Source organism: Penicillium pulvis (assembly GCF_028828015.1).
Source record: "Penicillium pulvis strain IBT 33274 chromosome Unknown contig_12_segment0_segment0, whole genome shotgun sequence".
In the NCBI taxonomy this organism is placed as follows: domain Eukaryota; kingdom Fungi; phylum Ascomycota; class Eurotiomycetes; order Eurotiales; family Aspergillaceae; genus Penicillium; species Penicillium pulvis.
In genome coordinates, this window is record NW_026643072.1 from 1,882,904 (window position 1) to 1,908,297 (window position 25,394).

Sequence of the window (25,394 nt, forward strand, 5' to 3'; positions counted from 1 at the left end):
TCGCGGCGAAGTGTACCACGATTGGCCACAGAAGGCCTCAAGACGAGGACATTGAATTCCGAACTCCAAGATTGTCATTGACGAGACGATAGAGGCGATTGGCGACGAGTCAAACATTGCTCGCACTGCATTATTTATTGGTGAGCCTGTGTACTTCCAGTTTTTGGATGTTGTGAAGGAACCAAGTTCTGCTCTTTGGCTGTCCTTCGTGTCATCATGGGATCCGAGGCATCCGTCGCTGGCAAGTAAGCAAAAACCGCCTTCTTCAAAGCTGCCGGTTTTTACAGGGCGATGAGTGATGACAGATTGATTTTCTTTTAGCAAAGATTCCAAGGTGCCCTGAGGTGATGGATCAATTCTCATCCTCAGCCCTCAGCTATGGTAAGTAGGGGGTTCAGGGTCAATGCGCGTTTCTTTGTTCCATCTCGGGCCTCATACTTTAGTTGACTCTTGAATTCCCACTGACCAGGAGTCTTTTTTCTCTCTTCGATCTCATTGTGCCTGCGCCAGGAGACGAGCATTATTTGACCATGACAACGCATGATATTATGCCGAATGGAACTAGTCACTACTGTGTGATATTTCTGGGTACCACAGCAATGATGACTTTGCTTTCCACTGTTTCAGTCATTTTGCGTTTTACATCCCGAAGACTTACTCTCTCGGTAAAGTGGGATGACTGAGCTTGCCTCGGGGCACTGGTTTTCGCATATGAATTTTTGATGAGTATATCTCTTGACTCAACGGTCGGACGGGCCGGTTATCATATAGAAGAGTATAGCAATCAGACATTGGAAAAATTCTTTCAGGTATGAATTCGTCTCAGTTGATGTTTACCCAAGGTGCTATTAGTCCTTAGGCAATCAATATATCTCAAGCTGATTGATAGTACTAATTGATAAATTGTCATCCGCTATAGTTCACCCTGGCCAACGAGGTTATATACAATATGAGCATCACTTTGTCTAAAGTCTCAATTCTACTCTTTTACCGCCGCATCTTTAACCTTGGAATGTTTACGACACATCCCGAATTCTATCCTGGGTCACTGGATTCTTTGTGTTCGGCTCCTTCATATCAGCCGTATTTTGCTTAATTTCTATAACTAGCCCAGTTGAAGCACAATGGAAAACATGGCTACCCCACACAACCATCCATGCTAAGGACCTATGGGTTGCTGCTGGAGTTATCAACGCCATCTTGGATTTAGTCATTCTTTGCCTTCCATAGCCGCTGTTGTGGAGACTTCACTTAAGCCCAGAGCGGAAGGTTCTTCTGTCCGGTGTATTTTGCGTTGGAGGATTGTGAGTTCGAAATTTGAATTCACGCAGTGATCCGGTGCTGATAAAAAACTTCGTGTGTGTATTGCAAGTATCGTGCGTATTGCATCTCTGGCAACTATGGAGATGAGCGATGTGACGTGTATGTCTCTTGGGCCTCTTCCTCCAGAGGTTGCGCTTTTCTTACCCCTACTGACTTTTGGAAGATTCTTTAATAAATCCCGGCATCTGGGCAATGATTGAACTGAACATGAGCATCATATGCTCGTGCCTTGCGACGTTCCCTAGTCTGCTACGCCATTTGCGCATATGTCAGGGAGCAGATATAGGTTCTTCTCAAAAGGCACCAAACGGCGATGCCGGTTGTCCCGACGCTAGCACAGCATACTCAAACAAACACGACTGAGTTAGGGCAATTTTTCGACAAGGCATACTATATTTCACACCACACAATGCGTCACGTGAATTCGGTGCGTTTGCAGACAGATATGCGAGTAACATCGGACGATGAATTATAATTAAATATGTCCTTTTCAGGTCAAAAGCAGAAAAGAAATCATATTCAACCGCACATATGCAGATCTTTGAAGTTGATTACCGGAGGGGTAACAATGTAATGTAATTTGGTATCTACAACCCCTCAACTGCCCAGAAACCGCCCCCAACTATCTCAAAGAAAACAAAGAGGGGGAAAAGAAAATTCCGAGTACCCATTTTTCAAACAAAATATATAAGGAGGTACCATTCTACCAAAATTGAATCTTCGAAACTTCTCCTATCTCCATCCTTGGAAACATCTCCCAAGGGTTCTTATCCCCAATCCTCGAGGCATTTTACATTTAAGTCTCTACCGTTCGATCAAAACACCCACCATGTCTGCTTCCAAGCCCGACATTGTCATTGTCAGCGGTGCCTGGCATCTTCCAGCGGCCTACGACAAGCTTCGCAAGCTTCTCGAATCCCAAGGTCTCACCGTCCATGTCCCTCGCCTGCTGACCGTAAACAACGCAAGGCCCCCGATCGCGGATCTATACACAGACGTTGAGATCGTCGACAAGGTTGTGACCGAACTGGCCGATGCCGGCCGATCTGTTGTTGTTCTCATGCACTCGTATGGGGGCCAAGTCGGTACCAATGGGCTCGTCGGCCTGGGACTCGAAGCCCGCAAGCAGCAGGGCTTACCTGGTGGTGTGGCACGACTTATCTACATGTCTGGTGCGGCTAACAAGGAGGGCCAATCCATGATGGATCTCATTGAGGAGCTTGGTGACATGAACTTGGTGCCCCTCGCATTCGATATCCCAGAAGACAAAAGCTGTGTCTCTCGCGACCCAAAAACTTTGCTGGTGGGTCCGGGTCTTTCAGATGAAGACATGGAAGATTACCTGGGATGTTGGGAGCGTTTCAACGGTAAAGCTATGTACCAGCCCTTGACGCACTGTTCCTGGCGCGAGATCCCCATCACGTATATCTTTACGACCGATGATATGACGTTTCCTATGAGATACCAAAATCATATGGTGGGGGGAATGGAGGCGGCGGGCCGTGAAGTACAGAAATTCACGCTGGAGACGGGTCACTGTCCTAACATTACCCAACCGGAGGAACTCGCGAAAGTTATTGAACAGATTCTGGCTTAGCCAGAGATTAGTGCACTAAGAAAGACAGGCATTAAATAGCCCCATGCAAATGTGCTCCACATCTAATATTTCCTCCCAAAAAAGTACTCATGATTATAATCCATAGTGGGCCATATTTCTGTGTAGGCCCAATGGCTGGTTGGAAGGATGAATATGCTAGACCAATGGAAGTGCGTAACTGATTCGACTGAGCATTTGACATTCAAATACCATGCGTTGCCTAACGCGTCAATAAAGGAGATAAAATTTCCTATATCCTCCGGCCTAAGGTCGTGCATGTGGGAATTAATCGCAGGAACTCTTTGTATCATCGAGGCCGATCGTAACTTGTTCAGCCCTGGATCTGCATGAGTTCGTTCGGCTGACTGCATACGATACGTCGTATTTCATGGCAGTTGCCTCATTCAGCGATGACTTTTCAATATTGCTAGCTAGCTGGCGCTTAAGGCTCATTATGTGCTATGGTCTATTTACCTCCCGGCAAAGACCACCACAACGAAACTGCCCAGAAAGCCTTGACACCCATTTCTCTTTGTGTCGCGAGGGTCGGGACGAAGTGCTGTACTAGTTCAATACATTGTAGCCCCACAGAGAAGCCTGTATTTGGGGGCGAAAATTGGAGACCATGTAGTTCATGGAGATGCGAAGGCAACACAGATGGGCCCATGTGAGAAGAATGGCAGTCTCTAAACCGAAGCGGTCCTTGTTGTCCACTGAATTGTCACCAAAGGATTAACACTCTAGTTATTATAAGCTATCAGTATATGAATTCAGCCAATTTGGCGAATGCCTCGCCCCCAACTTCTTTTTTCGCTTGTATGTAGTACTTCTGCATAAGTCTGCACGACCTTGAATAAACTGTCCCTCCCCATTATAGAGCATACATCCAACAAGTTATTGATCCAACCAAAACTTTGGCGCCTGGGATATCCAGCTGGCGTAACTTTTCCTTAGGATGCAGTCCTGCCTTAGCTGCCGGTGGAGGGTTCCTCGGTGCGAACCATACTTGAAGGCAATGCAACTGCTCCGAATGCTGCGCATATCAGCGTCTGTCGCACTGGGCTTTCGAATATACTAACGAAGATTCACCCAAAAGCAAATCGCTAAGTAAGTCTCGCGTTGTCCGGTTTAACACCGCCAATTAACGGTCCCGTCACAGACACAACGCCATACATCATGAAAAGAACCCACAATACAATCGGGCGCTTTCTCAGAGTCACGCAATATGAGACAATCGTGGCCCCGCCGCTTATCAAGCCAGCAGCTCGCACTCCTGGAACGGCACGTCCCACTATAAGCATTTTCGAGCTCTGGGGCACTGCGCAGATCACTGATCCCAGCTCAGAAATGAGTAGCAGTGCGATGTACGACCACCGGATGTCGTAAAATGTGTAGACACGACCGCATGTGCGGATGAGCGACATCTAGGTGACAGGGTAGCCAGCGCCGTACCAGCCGACATCGTTGAGGCGGTGGAAGTCATCCGTGATTCGCGGTATAGCCGTTGTTTTCTTGTGTGTTAGAGTGTGATCGTTACCTCCAGTTTCCGACTCCAGGGACCGTACCCAAAAAAAGTGCCGTCGAGTAATAACAGTGAATGCGGAATTCATTAAAGCCAGGGCTAGGAATCCAAGGACCCTTCTTCGACATAGACAATGGCGGCTTTATCTCCCGCTCTATTTTCACTTTTTCCTTCGGTCGCTGCCAAGATCGTGCTGTCATCATTTTCGTGACGTGCATTATTTCACCCATATGGCTTGCCTCCGTTGTGATACGTGACATGATTCTTGCAAAGGCTTGCGGTTCACGGCTCAGATTTACGAAGCACACAAATGAACCAAATGGCATCAAATTCATCGTGGAAACAGTATAATGATGCGTTTGTTTGGTTCTATGGAGACTCATCCCAGTTATTTCAAAGGGTGAGATTTCCATAAAGAATATGCTAGGAACTCAAGCCATATTTTTTCCGCTTGGCAACCTCTGACACTGACAGACCCCAATGCTAGAGAAAGTAGCGAAGGTAAGATCCGTGTTATTCATTGAATGTCGGGGATCGTTGCCGGTGAGATCTAGGTACGCATTCACCCGGCAAGGGTCTATTTAGTCGGAACCCGAAATGCTGTATTATTCTACAAGCATTCCCAGTTCACGATAAGCCATCGCCAACCATGATTCACAATATATCATATAGGGATATTGGCTTGGCTGATTTCTGAAGGATCTGAGGTCACCAAGGAGGGCCCTGGACCCGAAAGGATCCGAACACGATAAGCAACGCATCGTTCCCTGTGCTTGCACAATATTTGACAACAGTAAGCAAGGCTTTCTTTCTGTCCTACGGCACATAGCCCCTTTCAGATTGTGAAGATGTGATCGATTTTTGTAAGACCAGCCAAAGGTGCGAGCTAGTCCTCGACGGCGAGAGCATGCAGAGCTGCAGGAGTCTCGGTCCACAGGACGGTCTTCCCTCCCTGATAGCGTAACGGCGGTGCCTAGATAGTTTGCGGGTAATGAATCCGTCACTCTTCTCTTCTAGCTATTTTATCAAATCGAGGCTTATAGAATGCTGAGTGAGGAGTCTGAGGGCCTCGAGGGTGTAGGTAGGTTTGGTAGTGGACAGACGGGTTATTCAGAGAAAATCTCTGTAGGGCGGCCTATATAGGTTAGAGCTTGGTGTGAGGGAGAAAGAGCTGCTAGTGAAGGAGAAGCCCTCGAAATGAGCGTGAACGAAGATAGACAGAAAATGTCAGACATGGTGGAACGTAGAGATATCGAAATCAGCTTCTTGGTAACAGATTGAGAAGCGCTCTTGAAGCAAAGCTGGCTGGGGGGTAAGTGACTGGGGTTAAATGGAAGGCTAAGTCTCCTGGCAGGATGTTAGTGGAGAACGTGAAGTTAACAAATTTGATACTTGAAAGACGAGATAACAGCAAAGACGCTTGTAAGATGTGTGTGTGTGTGTTGGAATTCTCGCCCTGGTGGGGTCAAAGTGAAGCTATTCAAACCCAGAAAAAAGCGAACATAGCACCTACTAGGTAGAAAATGGATGTGGCTAGCAGGTAAAGTTCGCATTGAGCTTCGGCTAATAGCTCACGCGTGCTACGCGTATGGATATACGAGGAGCCAAGACCAAGATGGATATGGTGGCGGTGGTGGCGACGGTGGAGAAAAAGTAACTACACTACGCAGCGAAGGCAAAGCCTACCACGGACAGAAGGGGTTGATCGACGGTCCAAAGAGAGTTCATTGATTGGGGATTAAAGTGTGTGCCTGGGGTACAGGGGTTTCCACACAGCTGCAACAGTGCCAAGCAGCTGTCTCTTGGTCCCTTTCTCGCTTCTTTTCGCCCGCCTTCTAAATTGCCAGACGGAAAGACACAGTTTACTTGAATGAGGTGCCACGAAGCCCCTTTTTTCTTGCCATCACTGATCTCTGCTTCAAAATTTCAGCCTAGCATTTTAGATCAGTTTCCACAATGATTTGACGTTATTGAAGCTCAGTATGGTTAAGGTAATCCCCACCCTCCCCACTGTCCCCTATTTTCTGGAGTCTTGGCTCACTTTAGCCTCCGAAGCAAATGGAAAACTCTGATTGCAATGTGGAGCCGCGTGGACTGTCTACTCGGGGAACGCCCTCTAAGAAAACCACGTAAACGAATACGCGGTGGTAGGGGGCATGAATAGTGGGGTTTTGACCCCTTATTACTGTTGCGCTCAGAATAGATAAACTAAGAGTGAGACACGCACTAAGATGGGGACTCCAAGATGCGACTAACTTGCCGACATCTAACCCCTCTAATACTAGTTTGGGAAGTAGCGTACGGCAGGTCAACTAACAGACCGTCGACCTAACATGTGAGACAAAGTATAGGCGAGTTATGGGGCTAGTGGGGGTGGAACCCTAAAACGTAGACGGGCACGGCACGTCAAAAGGCCCTGAGGAGGCGAAAGGAGATAAAGAGAAATAAGGGAAAGGGTGATTGCACGTGCCCTGAGCCACGGTAGAGCCGAACGCTAAAACTAGCCTTTTCTGCGGAGTCCTTCACTTTAACTGCGGATTTGCCCCTAGATAAACTTTAAAATAGAGTGGCGGGTGGACTAGGCCACAGTTACAGTAATAGGTGTCCTTTGGAGCCACAGTTAAACGTGGTTAAGGTCACGTGGAATCGGAGATCGGCCGCGCGTATAGCCCGCTAGCGTCGCTAAATGGATCCTCGTTGCCTATTACTCGTCCTCGTCCCCGTATTCGCACTATCCTTCCTCATTTCCACAACGGGTATCTCCCACGTTTATCCATTTGAGCCACTCGTTTGCACAGCCCTCCTTTTGTCCCACTGATCCAGATGAGAGGGGTATCTGGCGCTATGGCACTAGTTCTAGGTAGCAGAATAGATATACAATTGCAATGTGTCCCAGTACTCCCTAATTACTTTAAAGGGAAAGCACCTTGGCTTTGCTCCAAACTCCAATCATTTGAAATTATTTTGATATCATATCTGCCACTCTTTTTCGTGCTTGTTTGAAGTTTCAGTCACGGTTAGGTGTCTGATGAGAGGACGTCCATTCTTTCAGTGCCACATATAGATTCCTAACGGTCTTTCTCTCTCGCTCTGTCTCTCTCTCTCAATTGTTCTTTTCTTTCCACCTAGTTGCCTTGTCATTCTTTCCCTTCCCTCCCATCTCCCTGCCCTTTTCTACAGAACAACCTTGGCAATGAGCAAGATGTCTACCCTCGCGAAGGCGAGGGACAAGGTCCTGTCCAGACGCCAAATCGAAGGCATGATTGCGGAGAACCATCTCATTATTATCGTCGATGATAAAGTGCTGAAACTTGATGCCTGGGTCAAATTCCACCCTGGAGGTGATTTAGCCATCCGACACATGATAGGCAAAGATGCCACAGATGAAGTGAACGCGTGAGTACTACATCCACTTTACTACCTGTGCTATGTTGACAATCAAAAGGCTCCATTCATCAGAGGCACGCCAGCGCATGAACAAATTCCAGATCGGTCGCATTGAGGGACGATGGAAGAACTTCATTCCTCCTATCCAATATGGAGAGTTCCGTCCATACATCGAGCAAGAAGATGAGCGTCCCTCCACTCCCATATCCAGCTCGGAATCATCAGCACCACCTTCTCCCATTTTCGACACCAAACTAGACACATTCGGCTTGAAGCGCAGACTTTCAACATCGACTATCTCATCCGCTGTCAGCTCTATTCCTCCGATGGACCTCAAAGGACGAACATTTGTGGTAGATGCTCGAACACAAGAGGAGATTGAGCTGGACGAATCCAAGTATCCTTCACTCGAAGTGGAAGATCAGGCAAATATCGTTCAGAAATACCGTCAACTCAACGAGCGCATTCGTGCGGCTGGGCTTTACAATTGCAACTACAGCGCATATGCCATTGAAATTAGTCGATACTCTCTCTTCTTTGGTCTCTTCCTGTTTTTCTTGAAGAACTCTTGGTTCTGCTTGTCTGCCTTTTTCCTAGGCTGTTTTTGGCATCAACTCGTTTTTTCTGCCCACGATGCTGGCCATATGGGTATCACTCACGATTTCCAGACCGATACTGTGATTGGAATGATCATTGCCGATTACCTCGGTGGTCTGAGTCTTGGATGGTGGAAGCGAAGCCACAACGTTCACCACATTGTCACCAATGCTCCAGAGCACGACCCCGACATCGAACTTATGCCTTTCTTCGCCCTTTCCCACCGCTTCTTCGGCAGTCTTTTCAGCACATACCACAATCGCGTCATGGCTTACGATGCCGTGGCAAAATTCACTGTGAAATACCAACATTACATGTATTACCCGATTCTCCTCTTCGGTCGCTTTAACCTCTACTTCTTGAGCTGGGAGCACATTTACCTCGGTCTTGGTCCTCGACACGGCGCCGGTTGGTGGCACAGGTGGTTTGAATTGGCCGGCCAAATTTTCTTCTGGATCTGGTTTGGCTATGGCGTTGTCTGGCTCAGTATTCCATCCTGGTGGAGTCGTGTCGCCTTCGTCCTGATCTCTCACATGGTTACTGCGCCACTCCATGTACAAATCACTCTTTCACACTACGCTATGTCCACAGCGGATCTTGGTCCCCAGGAATCTTTCCCTCAACGGATGCTGCGCACAACTATGGATGTGGACTGCCCAGCTTGGTTGGACTTTTTCCACGGCGGACTTCAATTCCAGGCCATTCACCACTTGTACCCTCGCATCCCTCGTCACAATCTGCGCAAAACACAGCAGTTCGTTAAGGAATTTTGTGAGGATGTGAAGATCCCTTATGCTGTGTTTACTTTCTACGACGGTAACAAGGAAGTTATCAGTCGGTTGGGTGATATCGCTAAGCAGGCGAGAATCTTGCAGGAATGTCAAAAGGCATGCGCGGAACAGGGTGTTTTCGCTGATCACCACCATTCGCACTGATACATACTTTTGTTAAATAGTTTTCAAGATACCCTTTGTAGATAGCCATTTTGATCTGTGAATTTACACGTTTGACATCAAAAAAAATTTCTACTCTTAGCCACTACTCAGCCCTAGCATATTAATGCGCCCGACTAACAAGGCTTGGGCCATTCGAATGTCCATCTTGTCAATCACAGAGATTGTGATAGCATTTTAAACAAAGGCTAGGTTACTCGCCGATTTCTGTCCAATTTCGTCATTTTCATCATTACTACCAGGCGCCTTCCAAGCTCAAATTGCTCTGGAACAGTGTGCAACGGCATTTTTATAGTTCTAGCAATAGCTTGGGGGAGAATTCAATTGCCTTGCAAGTCTACTTGGCCGAGACTGGCTTGAAAAGCAATTTCCGAAGGTTGGGTGTCCATGACCGACTATCTGACATTATGTGACCTCCATGCTGGTGTCTCGGTGGGAGTGCACACCCCTCTTGAACAACGGGAGATTAGTCTCGAGGGAGAGAATAAGGAGCAATTCCTTCGCTTAGTAGGAAAAATGCTGTAATGGGAGCCAGGAAAGCGAAGTTCTGCAAAGGAGCTTGAAATGGACGAGTGGATTCAAAAGCAGCTACATAAGTGAACGTCGCTCTGTTCTGTAGCATATGGAGCCCAATGCACATGCTCCAAATAGTTCATTCAAGTTACTTGTCTATGGGTCCATAGATACTCAACATCGTCCGATCACCACCGATGCTCGGCTCTCCCCATGTATGTGCTCGCGTCGGCCTCTTCGTATGATGACAAAAGCCCTCGATGTAGAACAGGTGTGTTTCCGTAGTATGGCTGCCGCCTTGTAGGCACACTATTTCACTACGGCTAGTCTACAAACTCCATTTGTACAATTGGGTCGAATGGATGAAGGGCATATATCGATGACGTATTAGACGGATCCTTCTGCTTCATAACTTTGAGTATTGGACTCTAGTCGCATAGTTTGTTACGAGTCTTTTTTTACATTTTAAATATACTTATATCTAATACATTATTTGAGAGCTTCATTCATGACTCAGCATCATTGGTCTAGTGGTAGAATTCGTCGTTGCCATCGACGAGGCCCGTGTTCGATTCACGGATGATGCATTTCTTTTTTGGTTCTTTTTTGTTCATCCATCAACACACCGGGACGCCCAGTGGCGCCGACCGCAGCCTTTTGAATGGTCGAAAATTTATCAAAATACTAGTTTCAAAATTATAGGCACTAGCATGTGGGACAACACCCCGGCAAGTCACGGACCTGTCCAGGGCTAGAGCTAGCCTATATCGGTTCGACCGCTGGATGGACCATATACCCACCGTTCTTGACCACGTTACTGGAAGGACTTAGCTATCTACCATGGCATAGGCATGGTTCTAATTGCAATACGAGACAGTTCATGGGCCTACCCCGTATTTTCACTGCGATTACTCAACACTTGCATGGACGTCAAGCATGAACAGTGACATCATGATTTCAAAAAGAGTATTTAGCACGCACTATTTGATACTATTTTCCTCTTGACATCAAGCAGTGTGCACTAAGTCAAATATTAACATCTAATTATTTCATCAAATCAGTATGCAAGACTACATTTTTGAGCAGTCGATAACATCAGAACTAATCGATGATAGAAACAACCATGAAGCTCTCTTTCCTCTTGACTTACCTCTTCGCTCTGTCATTGAGCACGACTTCAGCATGGAAGCTTAGAACAAACACTGGAATAGACATTCATGGAACCCACACCCAGGGTTGTACAGCCATTAACATCCCCCGGGGTGCCAGTATCAGCTGGACTGGATCTAATGGTGCCCGAACACTCCAATTCTTCACCCAGCAAGGGAAGTGCTCCCAAGTTTACCGAACTGTCATGGGTGTTGGAGACATCAACGCTTCGAGTAACATCTATGGATATGTAGTAAAGGCTTAACAGTGCATCTTACACGTTGATACGCGATCTTTGGAGATGTACGGACTGTTTTTGGGTTTATTTGAGGCGTACAAAAGTTGGATCTGTCTTTGCTCGAGTTGAAGTTCAATAATGATGGCGGTGGGCTTCATTGTACAGTATGAATTATTTTATTAGGTTTTCTGTATTGAATGATATACAAAAAAACCCCACTTGCAACAGTCTAGCAGATCCAATTGCGGTCTTCGAATCCTCTCAAAGTCAGCGAACAATGTGCATAGCGAGTTTGCATAGGTGCCGGCCCTGATCGATCACGCATTTGTAACACTGTCTGCTGCTCAGATAATCACAGTTGGCCCGTTGTCCTTCTACCACTGTATCCCCTGGTTATCTCACTCCAAACATAAGAGGCTTGAATTCTGCATAGGGACCATCCAGCAGAGGAGAAGGGAATCCTATTTTAGGACTGCGATAGAACGTCTTCGTCGATATTACGCGGTCCACGAAGCCCCAGAGCCCTTACAAATACAAGCACCGACCGGCTGTTTTGTAGAACAATATCCAATCCACAGTGACTGTCTCTGATTCCTACGGTAAATAGAGATGCTGAACTGCTCTCCAGTCTGTGATTGTTGTCCTCGGGACCTAAGATCAAAATACGACGGCCCCCGGGCCATCGACCGCTACCTCGATAGATTTCACCCCAAACTTAATCCGCCCAGCCCAATGCTGTCTTAACAGCCTCAACCACAACATCTGGCTGGCTCAGCATAAGCAAATGACCAGCACTGCATCGCGCAATCTCGCTACCCGCCAAAGCAGCCAGCTGCTCTTGAAGCGAAACCGGCAGCACATTGTCTCCCTCGCAGATATAATATACACTAGGCACGTCCTTCCACCCCGCATAACTAACAGTATCGTCCCATCCTTCCGCGGGCTGTGCTTGAAAGGTGGCAAGCCATGCGGCCTTTTCATTATCGGGCAAATCGCCAAGTAGCAAGGTCTCCGGTTGCGCACAGTAAGATGATCCGCCCTACGATTATCACGGTCACGTTAGCATGGTCTTTTGTCAATTTTTGGATGCGGAATGCACGAACTTCCACCACAGCGAAAGGTAATGGTTGGTGCTGGTATCCCTCTGGGAAGACGGCTGCTGCCAAGAATACGATCCCTATTACACCGGCTTCCTCTCCGCGTGTTTTCTTGTCGAGCCCTTGCATTGCCTCACTACCAAGGAACCCGCCTGCTGAGTGTAGGACTAGTAGCACGTCCTCTCCGCGAGCGAGAATTGTGTTGATGTGGACGCGAATAGCTGCGACGTCGTCCTTCATCCCTGGGTTTCCGGGTGATGTGGTGCCAGTGCTTTGCAATGTGGCTACTTCAGCTGACACTTCGCTCGATTTGAGCAGAGCAATCACCTTCTCAAAAACCGTTGGTCCTTCCCATAAGCCTGGGACGAAAAGGACGGTTGGGGCCATGGTGGATATCTCTAAGATATCTGTATATGAATAGAATTAGGGACGACTGCAGGATAAGTACTGATCAGGATATAAGCGGATGGTAAGGTGGTCTGGAATCATAGCTGCAAGCTCGGGGCGCGGGGTTAGACGGCTAGACCCGATTGTGCATTAGTAGATGATGCCCTTTTCCACTTTTGGGAACAATTATCGGGGTGAGAGAGAACACTGCATGCCAAAAATGCATCCTTGTCAGCCATCAGTACGTCGGTGCTTTAATTTGTCTGTGCAAGATAGCTCAATCACACGGCGTTCATCCCTCGTTCCTGGTGCGGCTGAGAGGGTCGTGGTGGGGGCCGTGGGGCAACCTTTTTGAGCAGTCTCCGCATTAATCCAACGGCCCGTGGACAGTCCAGCGCGTAATGAAACAAAATGTATTCCATGTATACGATTCCCAGTGGCTATCGTAACACACTAGTGAGGACTCTAGCGATCTTTGAGGATCTCTGAGACTGTGCAAATCTTGGCGAAAAACTGGAATTATGGAATGTGAATAGATTTCTATCAGAAAGTAGTCACTAAGGAAATATTTGCCTTGATTGTATATACGAATAGGCGAATCTTTGAAACATAACTTGGCGAACATTAAACGAACTCGAGCACACATTCTCGCATTAGATAAATCCCCAAAGTGACCATAGGTACCTTGGAGACGGCCGATCTAAACTGGTGTTGGAAACCCCATTGAAATCAGCCCAGCCTCTCAACTTGAAACCGATGATGTTTCCATGTCCAGCTTAGTAGGTGTCGTTGGAGGTGTAATCCACATGAGGCGCGAATTTCATCTCAACGGCGCCAACATCGAAGACAGTGACTACATTCTTCTGGAAAGTATCACCAAGGATGTAAACATCCTCAGACGAATCATCACCACCATCATCAATACCGGAGATGCAGACGTCGTTTCCATCGTCATCAGTGCCGGCATACAGAATCATATCAAGCGGGTTGATGGTGAAGGCGGTGCCACCAATGGTGATTGTGTGGGTTGGGGGTGTGGCATCGCAGTCAACGACGTAAGCGCCCTCATCATCGCTATATACGGCAGCGGGAGAGAAGGCAGCATTCACAGCGTCGGCAACAGAAGTGGGGTAGTAGTTCAGAGTGGTGCCAGAGTCAACCTAGCGTATTGCGTCAGCATATTCGTTCAAATGAATTCTATACAGTGTGGTTAACCAGGAGTGCCTTACAATGTACTGAATATCAGACCCTCCTGAGCTAGAAACCGTCTCGCCGTTGATTGAGACGGAGTCAATGTTGATGGTGTAAAAGTCGTAAGCCTTGCTGTATCCCGAGATCGAAGTGATCAGGATGTCAGTGGTAGTCCAGGTCTCGGTGAAGTTCACTGGAGGCAAGCCACCAAGTGTCAGGTAGCCCGCGTCACCGGACACATCACGGAGAATAGCGAGACTGAAGTAGGAATCAATCAAGCCATCTTCGTACATGGTCGTGAAAATTGGGTTGTACTCCTCCTGCTCCTCCGTGCGCTCGGAGTAAGCACTTGTCCTGTCACATCCTCTTATTAGCATGTGGCCATAGCAGCCTAGGGGAGTTTCTCTTACAGAGCAGGATAAGCGAGACCAGTCAGACCGGAGGTAGTTCCATCTCCCTCCCAAGCAGCCTCGGTGACAACAGCGATCTCCTGGTCAACAGTAATGTCGGCCAGGGTGACTGTCTCGGTGGCCATGTAGCCATACAGGTACTCACCATCACCGTACTCAATTTCAAACTCCTCGCCAGAGATTGTCTTGAGGGTGCTGTCAACAGTGTACGTGGTGCCGAATTCACAGGTTGACGTCGATGTCTTCTTTCCAGTATCGAGATCAATGCACTCGAAGCCTGACTTGACGACCCAAGTGTCACTGGATCCAGTATCAACGATCACATCGAAGGATTGGGTGCCAAGGGTGATGGAGGTCGCAAATTCTTCTCCCTCAAACAAAGAGATAAGCTCGCTGCTTCCAGAGGTAGTGGAGCTGGAAGCTCGACCTGTCAGGCCTTTCAGGTACGCCGCGCTACGGGGATTGGCCCGTGATGTCTTGAGCTTCTTCAAGCTCATGGTTTGCGAGGACTTGGCCGAAGCGCGAGAGCCAAGCTGAGCGGTGGGCTTCCAAGTCCTGACATCGAGATCAACATTACGGTTTTGCAGCGTGCGTTTAGCGACATGGTTAACGGTGGCGCGCTCCAGGGGAGCAGCATCCACCGGGGCCGCCAAGGCCGCAAGGGTCAGCGCCGCCAGGCCAGCAACGCGAAACATTCTGATAGTGAAAGAGTAGGCAAGCTGGGGGTTGTTGATACGAATGAGGAAATAAAGCCCTAGACGGCATGTTGGCGATTCTTAAATACTTGAGTCCATATATGAGCGGGGTTTACGTATAGAGGTAATTTCACTTCGTCAGGACCTCCGTGCCGGCGCCATAGGGTATCTTCAGGAACGTTGTTTCAATTTGGCTTAGCGCCATGGTTAATGGTGATGTTATTGGTAGCATTTGAGATGAGCTATTGGGTGGTGAGTATGATCCTCTGCATCCGCACCAGTAACCTTGTCGCGATTGCGAAAGTAATTTAACAAACTGATTTAGCGCAATGACAACTATTCCCCTCTTCATTATTTCCGACGGAGGCCCGTTATAGTCTCTAACTCGCTTCTGTGTTGGATAAGGCTAAGCCTTGATCCGATTAGATGCGGGGGTGCTTATCTTGTATCTTGAGGACGTGCATCATGCGACTAGAAACATTTTGACCGCCATATGAGCATGTGAACATATGATAGAATTTAACCACTGTCGTATTTAGGTCACGAGAGGTTTTTTATCTCCTCAGTCTGATTTGAACGCGTGGCAGTGTTTGAAAATCGAAGTTTGACACACTTCGAGTTAGGTACCGGGTGCCTGGCGCTGGTGGAGACGGAGTGCGGACTTGACGCCCGGATGTGGCACTTCTTCACGAGTAGCAAGTTAGTATTTAGCGCGAACATGAGAAAGCTTGATACTGCTGTGGTCTAGGGTTGAATACGCAATTTCCCTCCAATCACATCAGTTAAAGGTGCGATCCCTTCGAATATCGCGTACCTCGCAGACCTTCCAATGTTCCATCAGGGATGCATCACGGCCTTATGGAAGTACTAGATGCCTTCAGTATAGATTAATTGCATGTTTTAGCGTTTCCGAGAATGGAACATATTCCGTCTCTGGGCCGGACCAAGAATATTACGTTGAATGAGAAATCTTGGCAGCATTGTGATGAATGGTTTCCGGAGTCAGTCGCGTCGCCAGATCTTCATACTCAAAATTTTCATCTAGCTCGAAGGCTTATTCCATCACTCCAATCTTGGAACGTGTATCAGATATTCAAAAATATCATAGGTCTCCTCGCTTCTCCTTTCGAGCGGTACATGTTCCATGCATGTGGAGCTTATATAGGCCAAGCATGATCGACTGGACTCACCAACACACAGGAGTCACTTTGAATTCACGATGCGTATACAGAATCTACCGAGGAAAATAAAGACAAGGCATAATGTAACAAGCCCGGGCATTGCAGGTTTCACATCATGGCAAGTACCACATAATGATCTGTATATTGAACGCCTCCCATCCTATCCTGCGATATACTTCATCTCATGTAAGGTGGTCACTGGTCCTCGCAAAAAGGGATCTGACCGACATCACGGAATATTTTCTCCTTATCATTAACAATCACTTCCGTCTCAATCTGCTGATCAGACTCGGTAGACAAGCTCATGGGCTCTTCATCTGGGACAAATTTGCGTACGACAATCCATGTGGGGATGACACAGAGACCTAAGGTATGAATCAGCACTTGACGTGAACACTACCTGATATCTTTCCTAGAACTCACCTAAAAGTATTGTATTTACCGCCATCGGAGCGCGACCACCATACCACTCATGAGTATTGAGGCCATATGAAACAGCCTCGCCAAAGCTCATTTGGCCACGCAGGATACCAGTAAGCCGAGTAAGCTCGGCAATGTTGTCGGTCATTTCACCAACCAAATAGTAAAGCCAATTCTCACCCGTCTGCTGGGCGAACTGCCAAAGGAAAAGAGTGAAGGCACCTTTGACGAATCCCGGGGTATAGATGTCAAAGAAGGGCGGGTTAGCTGTGTACTCTGACTGCACAACCCATGCGTAGATCCAGGTGACAAGGTGGACGAGGATAACCCAGTACCATGAGTATGTAATTCGAGTTTTGCGATCGAACTTCTTCCAGTCTAACCATAGTGCCAAACTTTGTGATGCAATGATGGCGACCCAGTCGGTTAAGAAGGCAATAAGGGCACGAGCACGGACACTGAAATAGTACGTCTCATAGTTGCTGGAGTACTCATTGAAGTAGATCGCCCAGAAGACGGGTAACAGTAGAATAACGCTGCGCAATTTGCAAGTGCGCCACAAAGCCTGGAACTCCTCTTTCCAAGACGCCTCCGGCCGAACCACGATAGCCGTTCCGTCATCACGTTGCACCTTTTCCGGTGGTGATAGAAGAAGGGCGACTGGAACAGCTAGACACTGCAACGCAATAAAGACAATATAGGTTGTATAGCCGACACTGCCCTCTCCATCGGTATTGATATTCAAGCCCAAAACGATCGAGTTTCCAACGATAGGCCCCATCATCGACCATACAACCCAAAGGTTGATGTATCGCGCACGCTTAGCAGGCTCCGGATACCCAATAGCAATAGCACCTTCTGTGGCCCAGTACAGCCCTGCAGAAATACCACAAGCCGCAGAGCCCACCAGGACGAACCAGACATTACCAAAGCGGTCGTTGGTGTACAGGCCTGCAGAGTACAGGGGATACCCCGTTGCGCCGAGAACAAGCGCCCATTTGAGACCAATACGGTTTGCGATCGGTGCTCCAAACAAGCAAAAAATTCCCATCAGACCAAATACCAGAGCATTCGCTGCGTTCACCAGGAATGGCTTCTCTTCTCCTCCGGCTCCTAATGAGTTCATGGCATTCCATAACCCAGGCGCAAGGAAGCCGACAAACCCAATTACGCAGGCATTGAATAGTGTTGTTCGGTACCAAATGCGCTTCACTGGTATGACACCCGCGTGTTCAATGGTATCGGCGAGCGCCATGGCTGGATAAGAATGCTTGGCTGACGCCAAAAAGCTTGGTAGAGTAAAGTTTACCACCTTTCGCCCAAAACAAGAGCGGGCTTATATTTATCTACTTTCGCCATCCTCCCTACCAGATTCTCTTCGTACAAGCGAGCTCAGATTCTGCTTTTAGTCTCCCAACTAATGCCTGTCGCAAAAGCACGCCATAGTTCGGGATGCCTCATGGAAGGTGTGGGCCAATAAGGATCACCGTTCCCCTTCCTTGGGGTATTCAGTTGGAGTCAGAACGCCAAAAGCCCCACTACCAACTCGGCTATTTCTTAGCTTCAGGATCTTGTCGGCAAAATCATTATTATCTCGCCTTTACCAAGTTCCATTCGCCACGGTTGGGTGAGTGATAGAGGAGAAAACAGAATGTCACTAGACGGTACTTACTCTAGGAGATAAGCCAAAAATTGTAACGGTGTAGAGGGCTAGTGTTCCTCATAAGCAGTTCAGTATTCAAAATTCTTTCGCGGAATTCTGGAAGTACGGTCAAAGTGGGGCGTTCCAAGGTTCAGGATGGCGCTAGGACAACCAAATGATACATGATAGATCCTGAAAGGTTCGAGACCAAGTATCATATGCTAGACAAATGAATGAAAGAATTCATAAATCCTCCTTTGCAAGCCGGAGTTCAAATTGGTTCCCAAATATTCGAGTTCAAGGCAATTATGCTCAGACAGAATTGCTCATCTGCAATGAAAGTTGATCCTTGAATAGCTTGGCTATGCTAGTCAAATTAGCCCCATGAGACTTTGAAGGGCAATGTAGGCTCCGTTGTAAGTGTAAAGAGAACGTGCGATGTGTCATGCCGGGCCTTTTAAGAAAGAGAGTGAAAACACTCACTCCAACCACATCTCGCTCCACATAGTTTTCTCCATCATGGACACACTCAATCCCATGCATAACCTGATGGTTATCCATTTGACTGGTGGCGCTTTCATCTCTCTTCAGCCGGTATGTCAGCCTTCCCTGTCTTGCATGTCATTTGGGTGTACTTCCGGATGGTCTGCGGGCAGTGGCGGCTTCTTGTCAGCTTTGCCGCACGAGAGCCTCCAACAGAGTTCGAAAAACAAATCCACCGCACATATGGACGCTGGTACTATGACCGAAAGCTCCAAGTTTTTGAATCTTGGCAAGGTTAATCCGCTCATTCCAGCTTCATCTTACTATTTTATCAGGTCACCCACAACGCTCGCAGAGCTTTCATGAACCTTAGCCTGGAGCTCACCTACACCACTCGTTAGCAACGAGTGTGTTCCACAAATTAGGCTCTGTTTGAGATGCTCAAGCGACTTACTCTGACGGTGAAGGTGCAAATAAGCTTTCCGAAGAGCGTTGTGAAGCTCGTTCCAAATCCGGTAACGTTTGGCAAACGTTTCAAGAGGCCTTGATTCTGTGTCGCAGTTCCATGTTGTATGTGGTGGCACTCTATTCCACGCAAACTTCAATTAGGCTCACCGTTGCAAGATTGCGACCAGGAGTATCGTGTATCTATAGATTAGATACACGGTAACAGCGATCATTATATCCTTTTGACTGCTCCATGGGCTCCGAACTCGCTCTATTGTTTTTACCATATTTTGATCTGGCATTTATGATGCCTGTGTGGCTGAGAGTCAGCTATTTTGATTCCCAGGTAGAGGATTCTGCTGATTTGAGAAGCTGACATGATCCATGATCACTTTTTACTCCTCGTCTCATTATTCTTAACAGTAATGTCAAAATCGATTCTATCGGCCGACAAAATATCATCCTAGCTTAAATATGTGGTGCGGGGGGATTTTGTGGCATTCTTGTTGGTTCGTGATAGCGAGCGATTCCATCGTCATCGAGTGATTATTGCACGCAATCCGAGGGGTAATCAACAAATCTCATTGGTAGCAAGACCCGATGTCATCAATCATTTCTTTCTCTTCCAAGACTTTATCTTGACAATCAAACTCTATTGGTCGGACTTGAGATGCTAGCTATTAAGGTACTTCACGTATCTCCAGCTGCGATGTTTTTGCTGAAGCTGCCTGACATGCTCATAGCTTGCAGTTCAAAGTTTCGACATTATTTTGCATCTGCTTAGAGCTACATTGCCAAACAATAGGTAGCTGCGCATCAATTTATTCAACCTTGACAGATAATGTTTAGAGATTGAATCACAAATCTAGCCAAGGGATGTCAAAGCTAGCCTTCCTGCATAACGCAATAGCGGACACGAAGTACGCAAGAACCTACGACACTTCGGACCTTTTTTCTATATTATTACGCGTTTTTCGAAATTCGTGATTGGACGCGTATTATAGAACAGACTAGACGCTAAAGCTATCTGGACCCTGGACTAAATAAGTATATCATAGTATCCAGCAATCCGGACTGGTTGTCATCGACATCTTTTCATCGTCTTTGGACATTAACCATGTCGAACACAATAGATACGGCCAAGCTGGCCTTGATCCCTCAAGGTGCAGCCTATGGTCTGCTTATCGGCCTTGGAGTGCTCTTCTGTGGTGTCATCCTGTTAGCTGTCAAGGTTCAAAGAGCCTATCTCTCTGAGGATTCAGGGAAATCCGAAATGTTCATGGTCGCCAATCGATCTGTTGGTACGGGTCTCACAGCTTCAGCAGTGTTTTCTTCATGGATGTGGATCAACGAGACGGTCTTAGCAGCGGCGATGTGCTACAGATACGGATTGGCACTTCCACTGGTATGCCCATGAACTCTTACCTAAAGCTTTGGTCGCAAGCTCACAAAGATTTAGTGGTGGGGCTCTGGTCTCTGCTTCCAGATCGCATTGATGGCAGCCCTCGGTGTCATGGCAAAGATTCGGGTTCCATATGCACACACTTCCTTGGAGATTGTGCGCATGAGATATGGGAAAGTCGGACATCTTGTGTTTGTTGTCCTCAATTTGGTAAACAATGTTTTCGGTTGCGCCTCTATGATCATGACTGGGTCTCAGCTCATCTACGGAGTCTCCGGTATGAACTTTGTGGCAGCGACTATTCTGATTCCACTCGGAGGTATGTTGTTCTCTATCCAACCCATGTTGACCATCTACTGAGTATTACAAAGTGGTCCTCTATACAGCTGTTGGTGGTCTCAAAGCCACATTCCTCACCGATTATCTTCACACTACCATCGCCTTGATTCTTATCATCTACTTCACCCTGGCTGTACTCACTAATTCTGCGGTGGGTGGATTGAGTGGACTCTACGACAAGGTGGTTGCTACTGCGGGAGAAAACTACATCTCCGGTAACTATGACGGCTCATTGCTCACCTTCAAGTCAAAGGGAGCCATCATCTGGGGCTTGATCTTGAAATTTGGAAACTTGGCTTTGGTTGTCATGGTAAGGCGTGACTCCCCCTATGCGAAAATTGGGACAAAGTCATAAGCTAATGTTGGGATAAACAGGACACCGCATTCTGGCAAAAGTCCTTCGCAACAGAGGTTCGCGCCACAGTCCCTGGATACAGTATTGCTGCGATCGCGGTGTTTGGTATTCCGTGGGGTCTAGGAACGGTCATCGGGCTTGCAGCCCGCGCAATCCACAATACGCCTATCTTTCCAACTTACCCCGGTGACCTCACTTCGACCGAGGTGAGCATGGGCATGGTCATGCCTTATACACTGAAAGCTCTGCTTGGCGACAAAGGGATAATCGGGTTCTTTTTCCTTCTATTTATGGCTCTCACCAGCACCGTTTCGTCATCTATGATTGCCGTGAGCAGCATCCTCTCTTACGACATCTACAAGACCTACCTAAACCCCAAAGTGACCGACAAGAAACTGGTACGCGTCAGCCATTTGACAGTGGTCATTCACGGTATCTTCATAACGGGTATCTCTATCGCGATGAACTACGGCGGAGCGAACATGACCTGGATTAACTACCTGCGACCGGTCATCTCATGCCCTGGTATCATTCCGCTTATTCTGACACTCTTCTGGTCGCGTCAAACCCGTCTCGCTGCCATTGTGGCTCCCATCTTAGGGTTCTTTACAGGACTTGCTGTTTGGTTAGCAACAGCAAAATCAATGTATGGGGCTGTTAACATCGATACAACGTCCAACGAGTATCCCGCTCTCTATGCAGCTATTGCATCCTTCTTCTCGCCGGCCCTTTATTCAGTCTTGTTGTCTCTCTATAATCCTTATCAATTTGACTGGCGTGAGTTCCTCCGCATCGAACTGACTGATGAGGCACAGCTTCACGCTGCATCAGATACCAGCACACTCAACGAGGGTGTTGAATCCAATGAAGAAGATCCATCGAGTGCTCTGAAACATCCCAAGAGCTTGGTGAACTCTATGCCTGCCACTATCCAGTCAGAACCCAAACATGACCTGAGCCCAGAGCGCATTCATGCCCTTGCAGAAAAATCAAGCCCTACGACATCCCCATCCATATTTACACTCCAACTCAGCCTCGATGATATCCAACATCCCTTTGATGACGCAACGCTGAAAGAGCTCCATAAATGGCTCAAAGTTGCATGCGTTTCGTTCGTGGTGCTCTTCCTGGTCACCGTCGTCGTTTGGCCACTTCCACTGTACCGGGACTACATTTTCACGAAGTCGTTCTTCTCTGGGTGGACAACAGTTGCTATCATCTGGCAGTTTGGCGCATTTGGTGCGGTTGTGATCTACCCGCTTTATGATGGAAGGCACGCAATTGCAACGGGAGCTCGGGGAATTTGGAACGCTTCTATGAAATTCTTCAATTGGGGTCCACAGTCTGGTTCTGGAAACTAGTTTACACCACTCAAATACATCGTCGCGCTTCTGGTCGCATCCCACAGCTCCTCCTTGGAAGAACATGCAGCGAAAACGAATCTATCAGGGCGCAAAATCACGAACTTCCCTCCCCTAAGCTCTTTTGCAAGATATCCTGGATCGTAGAATCGTGGAGCAGGTCTTCTTTCACATAACGGAGATTCTTCAAATTCATCTCCGGTGGCTAGTCGAAAGACGTTGTGGGCAGTGTCGCTCAATTGGCTAGAAGGGTCCTCGATGAGGAATGTCGCGTCGGTGGCCCGAATCTCGCCATTTGAATGGTCATCAATGTCCATAATCTCTTTTTGTGCTGTGGGGAGCTCATTGACGTCCTTCAAGTAAACCATCAGCTGGAACAGTCCCCGCTTTTGTGGGCCGAATATAACATCATCCGTGAAGAAAACATCCCCATGTGGATTCCCAACGGCCTTGCAGTATACCTGAGGAAGGCAGACACCCCCATTGTACTCCGGTAAAAATGGAAGTTTATCCGAAGTGTGCTCGTATCGAACCATACCATGCTTGCGCTGGCCGCGTCGGAGATCATCACGCCACGATGGAACCATGTGTACGAACCAGAAATACACAGTACGCCACAATATCTTCAACGGGTCGCTCTCTGATACGAACTTTCCATTCGCAATAGTGGCGGCGAGCGATCTCTCCAGTTGCTGTTTGCGCTCCATGTACCATGCTGACAATACATCTTCGTGCCACCTAGATTTCTGGGGCTGGGTTCGACAGAGAAGTGCGAGGCGCCAGGCAAGGGAGATAGCATCTCGAAAACCGGATGCTATTCCTTGCCCTCCGACTACAATCAGATTGAGTCAGTTCCAAAGGATCCGGTACAGTGGGAGCCAAGGTATACATACAGGGTGGGAAGACGTGGGCAGCATCACCACACAGAATCACCCGTCCATTAGACCATCTGTTGCAGCTTCGCGCAGAAAAATTGAACGGACGACACCGCAGAACCTGAATGCAATCCTCCGGAAAAGCAATGTCCTTTGATAATCTGGGATGTCTCAGTAAGGCATTCGTGTCAATGATGTTAGCTAGACACAAACTTACCCATATCGCGCCCCAGAGTGTGTGATATACGGAAACACGACCTTCTTAATCATTTCAGGCGTTGACATTTCCTCTCCATCCTCATCTTTGAGCACTACAAACTCAAATCTCCATAGTCTATCTGAGGGAAGCCCAAATCTCCCGCAGACAGATGGCCTATTCGGGTTGCAAAGAAACCGGAAATTGCTAGGGAAGAACAAATCATAGACTTGCTCAGGTGTATAGCCCAAGCTCCACAGTGGAAATTCTGGGTGGGTCTTCTCGGTTGGAAGACTGATTTTCCAATTCAATGCAACCCATACCTCTTCATAGAAGGCTCTGTCGTACCGTTAGTTTGTAGTATACTTTTTCAATGGGAAATCATATCGTACTGGTGCGCTTGCTCCATAACTATACCTCGGGGCTCCAAATACCGTTTCCTCGTGAAACCTGTCTTTCCATCGGCTCCGACAAAAAAGCGGGCCTTGATTTGACGTTCGTCTCCGCTAGAATCCCGGTATCTGCATGAGACACCTTCATCCTCTTCAGCGAGCTCAATCACTTCACATCCGGAGCGATGATCACAGTGACTTGAAGTGTCCATAGCATCGCGTAGACATTGCTCTAATGCCGGCTGTTTGTGGCAGATAAAACCTACATGTCCCGTCCCGCCTTCTGTCTATGTGAGAATTGCCCCGTAGTAAGCTTCTGGTCATTGGGAAGGAGAAGAAAAACCCTACTGTTCCGTAGTCCATCTCAACAAACCCTTTTTGGTCTAAGATGGGGTCTGGACCTCCAATGAATTTGAATGTGTTCATACCTTTAACTCAGCGGTTAGTCATCTCTATCATTCTTTGTCTGAACTGCACTGTACTATGCTTACAGGTGCCAATCTTCGTGTAGATGGATGAATACAATCCCAGTCCCTGAAGCAATCGAATCCCATCTTCATCCAAAGCAATTCCACGTGGATCTGTCGTGATTGCCAATCCCTTTTCTAGAACAATATTTGAAATGTTCATCCGGCCCAGGTATGCAGAAAGCATTGCTCCTGTGGGGCCGCAACCACATATCACCACGTCTGTGTCATAGTCAGAGGCAGACATGATTTCAGACGATCTGCAAAATTTCAATAAAGTCTTGAAAGGGAGAGAGTGTTCCAATATAACTCCTTTGGATTCATTCAATGTTCCCAAGGTCCCACATTCCCACACACTGCGGGCCCCGCTTCATATGCAAAGGAGGGGGCGGGACACAAACTTAGTGTATGGAAACCGTACCCTGGAATTTGACAAAATCAATGCTGGGAAGCATACTCTTTGGTTCTTTTAGAGCAACTCACCCTCTTCTTTTTGTGATCTGTTTGGTCGAAAATCCTCACATGTCATGGACGCCTCAGGTGTCTTTCTATCATTACAGGCATGTGTATAGAGATCTCCCTCCTTTTCCATGTTCCTTTTCCATCCTCCTTCTCCATCTTTCTACAGAGAACGAATCCATTTATGTATCACCCTTCATCGCTGTCATATACTCTATGTTCAGATGTTATCTGACAGCTGTGCTCACTCAAGTGATGATGAAGCGGGATAAGTGGGGCGGCGGGACCAACGAGGAATGAGAAGTCACAAACTCCG

General features: G+C 47.6%; 10 protein-coding genes across 10 annotated transcripts; 6 read left to right on the forward strand and 4 right to left on the reverse strand.

The window, feature by feature from the left end:
* Nucleotides 1-919: 919 nt before the first annotated feature.
* On the forward strand, nucleotides 920-1,230 carry N7503_001914 (uncharacterized protein; the record flags this gene model as incomplete). The annotated part of the gene is made up of 2 exons (XM_057061461.1): nucleotides 920-1,044; nucleotides 1,110-1,230. Coding segments are annotated over 2 exons (246 nt in total), but the record flags the coding sequence as incomplete, so codon positions are not given.
* Nucleotides 1,231-2,152: 922 nt separating this feature from the next.
* N7503_001915 (alpha/beta hydrolase) lies at nucleotides 2,153-2,920 on the forward strand (the record flags this gene model as incomplete). Its single annotated transcript, XM_057061462.1, has 1 exon — nucleotides 2,153-2,920. The coding sequence occupies one exon, from the start codon at nucleotides 2,153-2,155 to the stop codon at nucleotides 2,918-2,920; it is 768 nt and encodes a 255-aa protein (XP_056925424.1).
* Nucleotides 2,921-4,096: 1,176 nt separating this feature from the next.
* Nucleotides 4,097-4,306, forward strand: N7503_001916 (uncharacterized protein; the record flags this gene model as incomplete). Its single annotated transcript, XM_057061463.1, has 1 exon — nucleotides 4,097-4,306. One exon carries the CDS (start codon nucleotides 4,097-4,099, stop codon nucleotides 4,304-4,306), a length of 210 nt encoding a protein of 69 aa, XP_056925425.1.
* Nucleotides 4,307-7,635: 3,329 nt separating this feature from the next.
* Nucleotides 7,636-9,361, forward strand: N7503_001917 (fatty acid desaturase; the record flags this gene model as incomplete). Its single annotated transcript, XM_057061464.1, has 2 exons — nucleotides 7,636-7,838; nucleotides 7,888-9,361. 2 exons carry the CDS (start codon nucleotides 7,636-7,638, stop codon nucleotides 9,359-9,361), a joined length of 1,677 nt encoding a protein of 558 aa, XP_056925426.1.
* A 1,654-nt stretch (nucleotides 9,362-11,015) lies between these two features.
* N7503_001918 (uncharacterized protein) lies at nucleotides 11,016-11,306 on the forward strand (the record flags this gene model as incomplete). The annotated part of the gene is made up of 1 exon (XM_057061465.1): nucleotides 11,016-11,306. The coding sequence occupies one exon, from the start codon at nucleotides 11,016-11,018 to the stop codon at nucleotides 11,304-11,306; it is 291 nt and encodes a 96-aa protein (XP_056925427.1).
* Nucleotides 11,307-11,994: 688 nt separating this feature from the next.
* On the reverse strand, nucleotides 11,995-12,763 carry N7503_001919 (alpha/beta hydrolase; the record flags this gene model as incomplete). Its single annotated transcript, XM_057061466.1, has 2 exons — nucleotides 11,995-12,318; nucleotides 12,383-12,763. The coding sequence occupies 2 exons, from the start codon at nucleotides 12,761-12,763 to the stop codon at nucleotides 11,995-11,997; spliced, it is 705 nt and encodes a 234-aa protein (XP_056925428.1).
* Nucleotides 12,764-13,539: 776 nt separating this feature from the next.
* Nucleotides 13,540-15,059, reverse strand: N7503_001920 (uncharacterized protein; the record flags this gene model as incomplete). Its single annotated transcript, XM_057061467.1, has 3 exons — nucleotides 13,540-13,923; nucleotides 13,993-14,308; nucleotides 14,365-15,059. 3 exons carry the CDS (start codon nucleotides 15,057-15,059, stop codon nucleotides 13,540-13,542), a joined length of 1,395 nt encoding a protein of 464 aa, XP_056925429.1.
* Nucleotides 15,060-16,435: 1,376 nt separating this feature from the next.
* N7503_001921 (DUF895 domain membrane protein) lies at nucleotides 16,436-17,915 on the reverse strand (the record flags this gene model as incomplete). The annotated part of the gene is made up of 2 exons (XM_057061468.1): nucleotides 16,436-16,605; nucleotides 16,664-17,915. 2 exons carry the CDS (start codon nucleotides 17,913-17,915, stop codon nucleotides 16,436-16,438), a joined length of 1,422 nt encoding a protein of 473 aa, XP_056925430.1.
* A 2,434-nt stretch (nucleotides 17,916-20,349) lies between these two features.
* Nucleotides 20,350-22,689, forward strand: N7503_001922 (sodium:solute symporter family protein; the record flags this gene model as incomplete). Its single annotated transcript, XM_057061469.1, has 4 exons — nucleotides 20,350-20,637; nucleotides 20,692-20,953; nucleotides 21,006-21,283; nucleotides 21,349-22,689. The coding sequence occupies 4 exons, from the start codon at nucleotides 20,350-20,352 to the stop codon at nucleotides 22,687-22,689; spliced, it is 2,169 nt and encodes a 722-aa protein (XP_056925431.1).
* On the reverse strand, nucleotides 22,686-24,866 carry N7503_001923 (uncharacterized protein; the record flags this gene model as incomplete). The annotated part of the gene is made up of 6 exons (XM_057061470.1): nucleotides 22,686-23,521; nucleotides 23,583-23,725; nucleotides 23,782-24,099; nucleotides 24,153-24,439; nucleotides 24,501-24,580; nucleotides 24,644-24,866. 6 exons carry the CDS (start codon nucleotides 24,864-24,866, stop codon nucleotides 22,686-22,688), a joined length of 1,887 nt encoding a protein of 628 aa, XP_056925432.1.
* Between the last annotated feature and the right edge of the window lie 528 nt (nucleotides 24,867-25,394).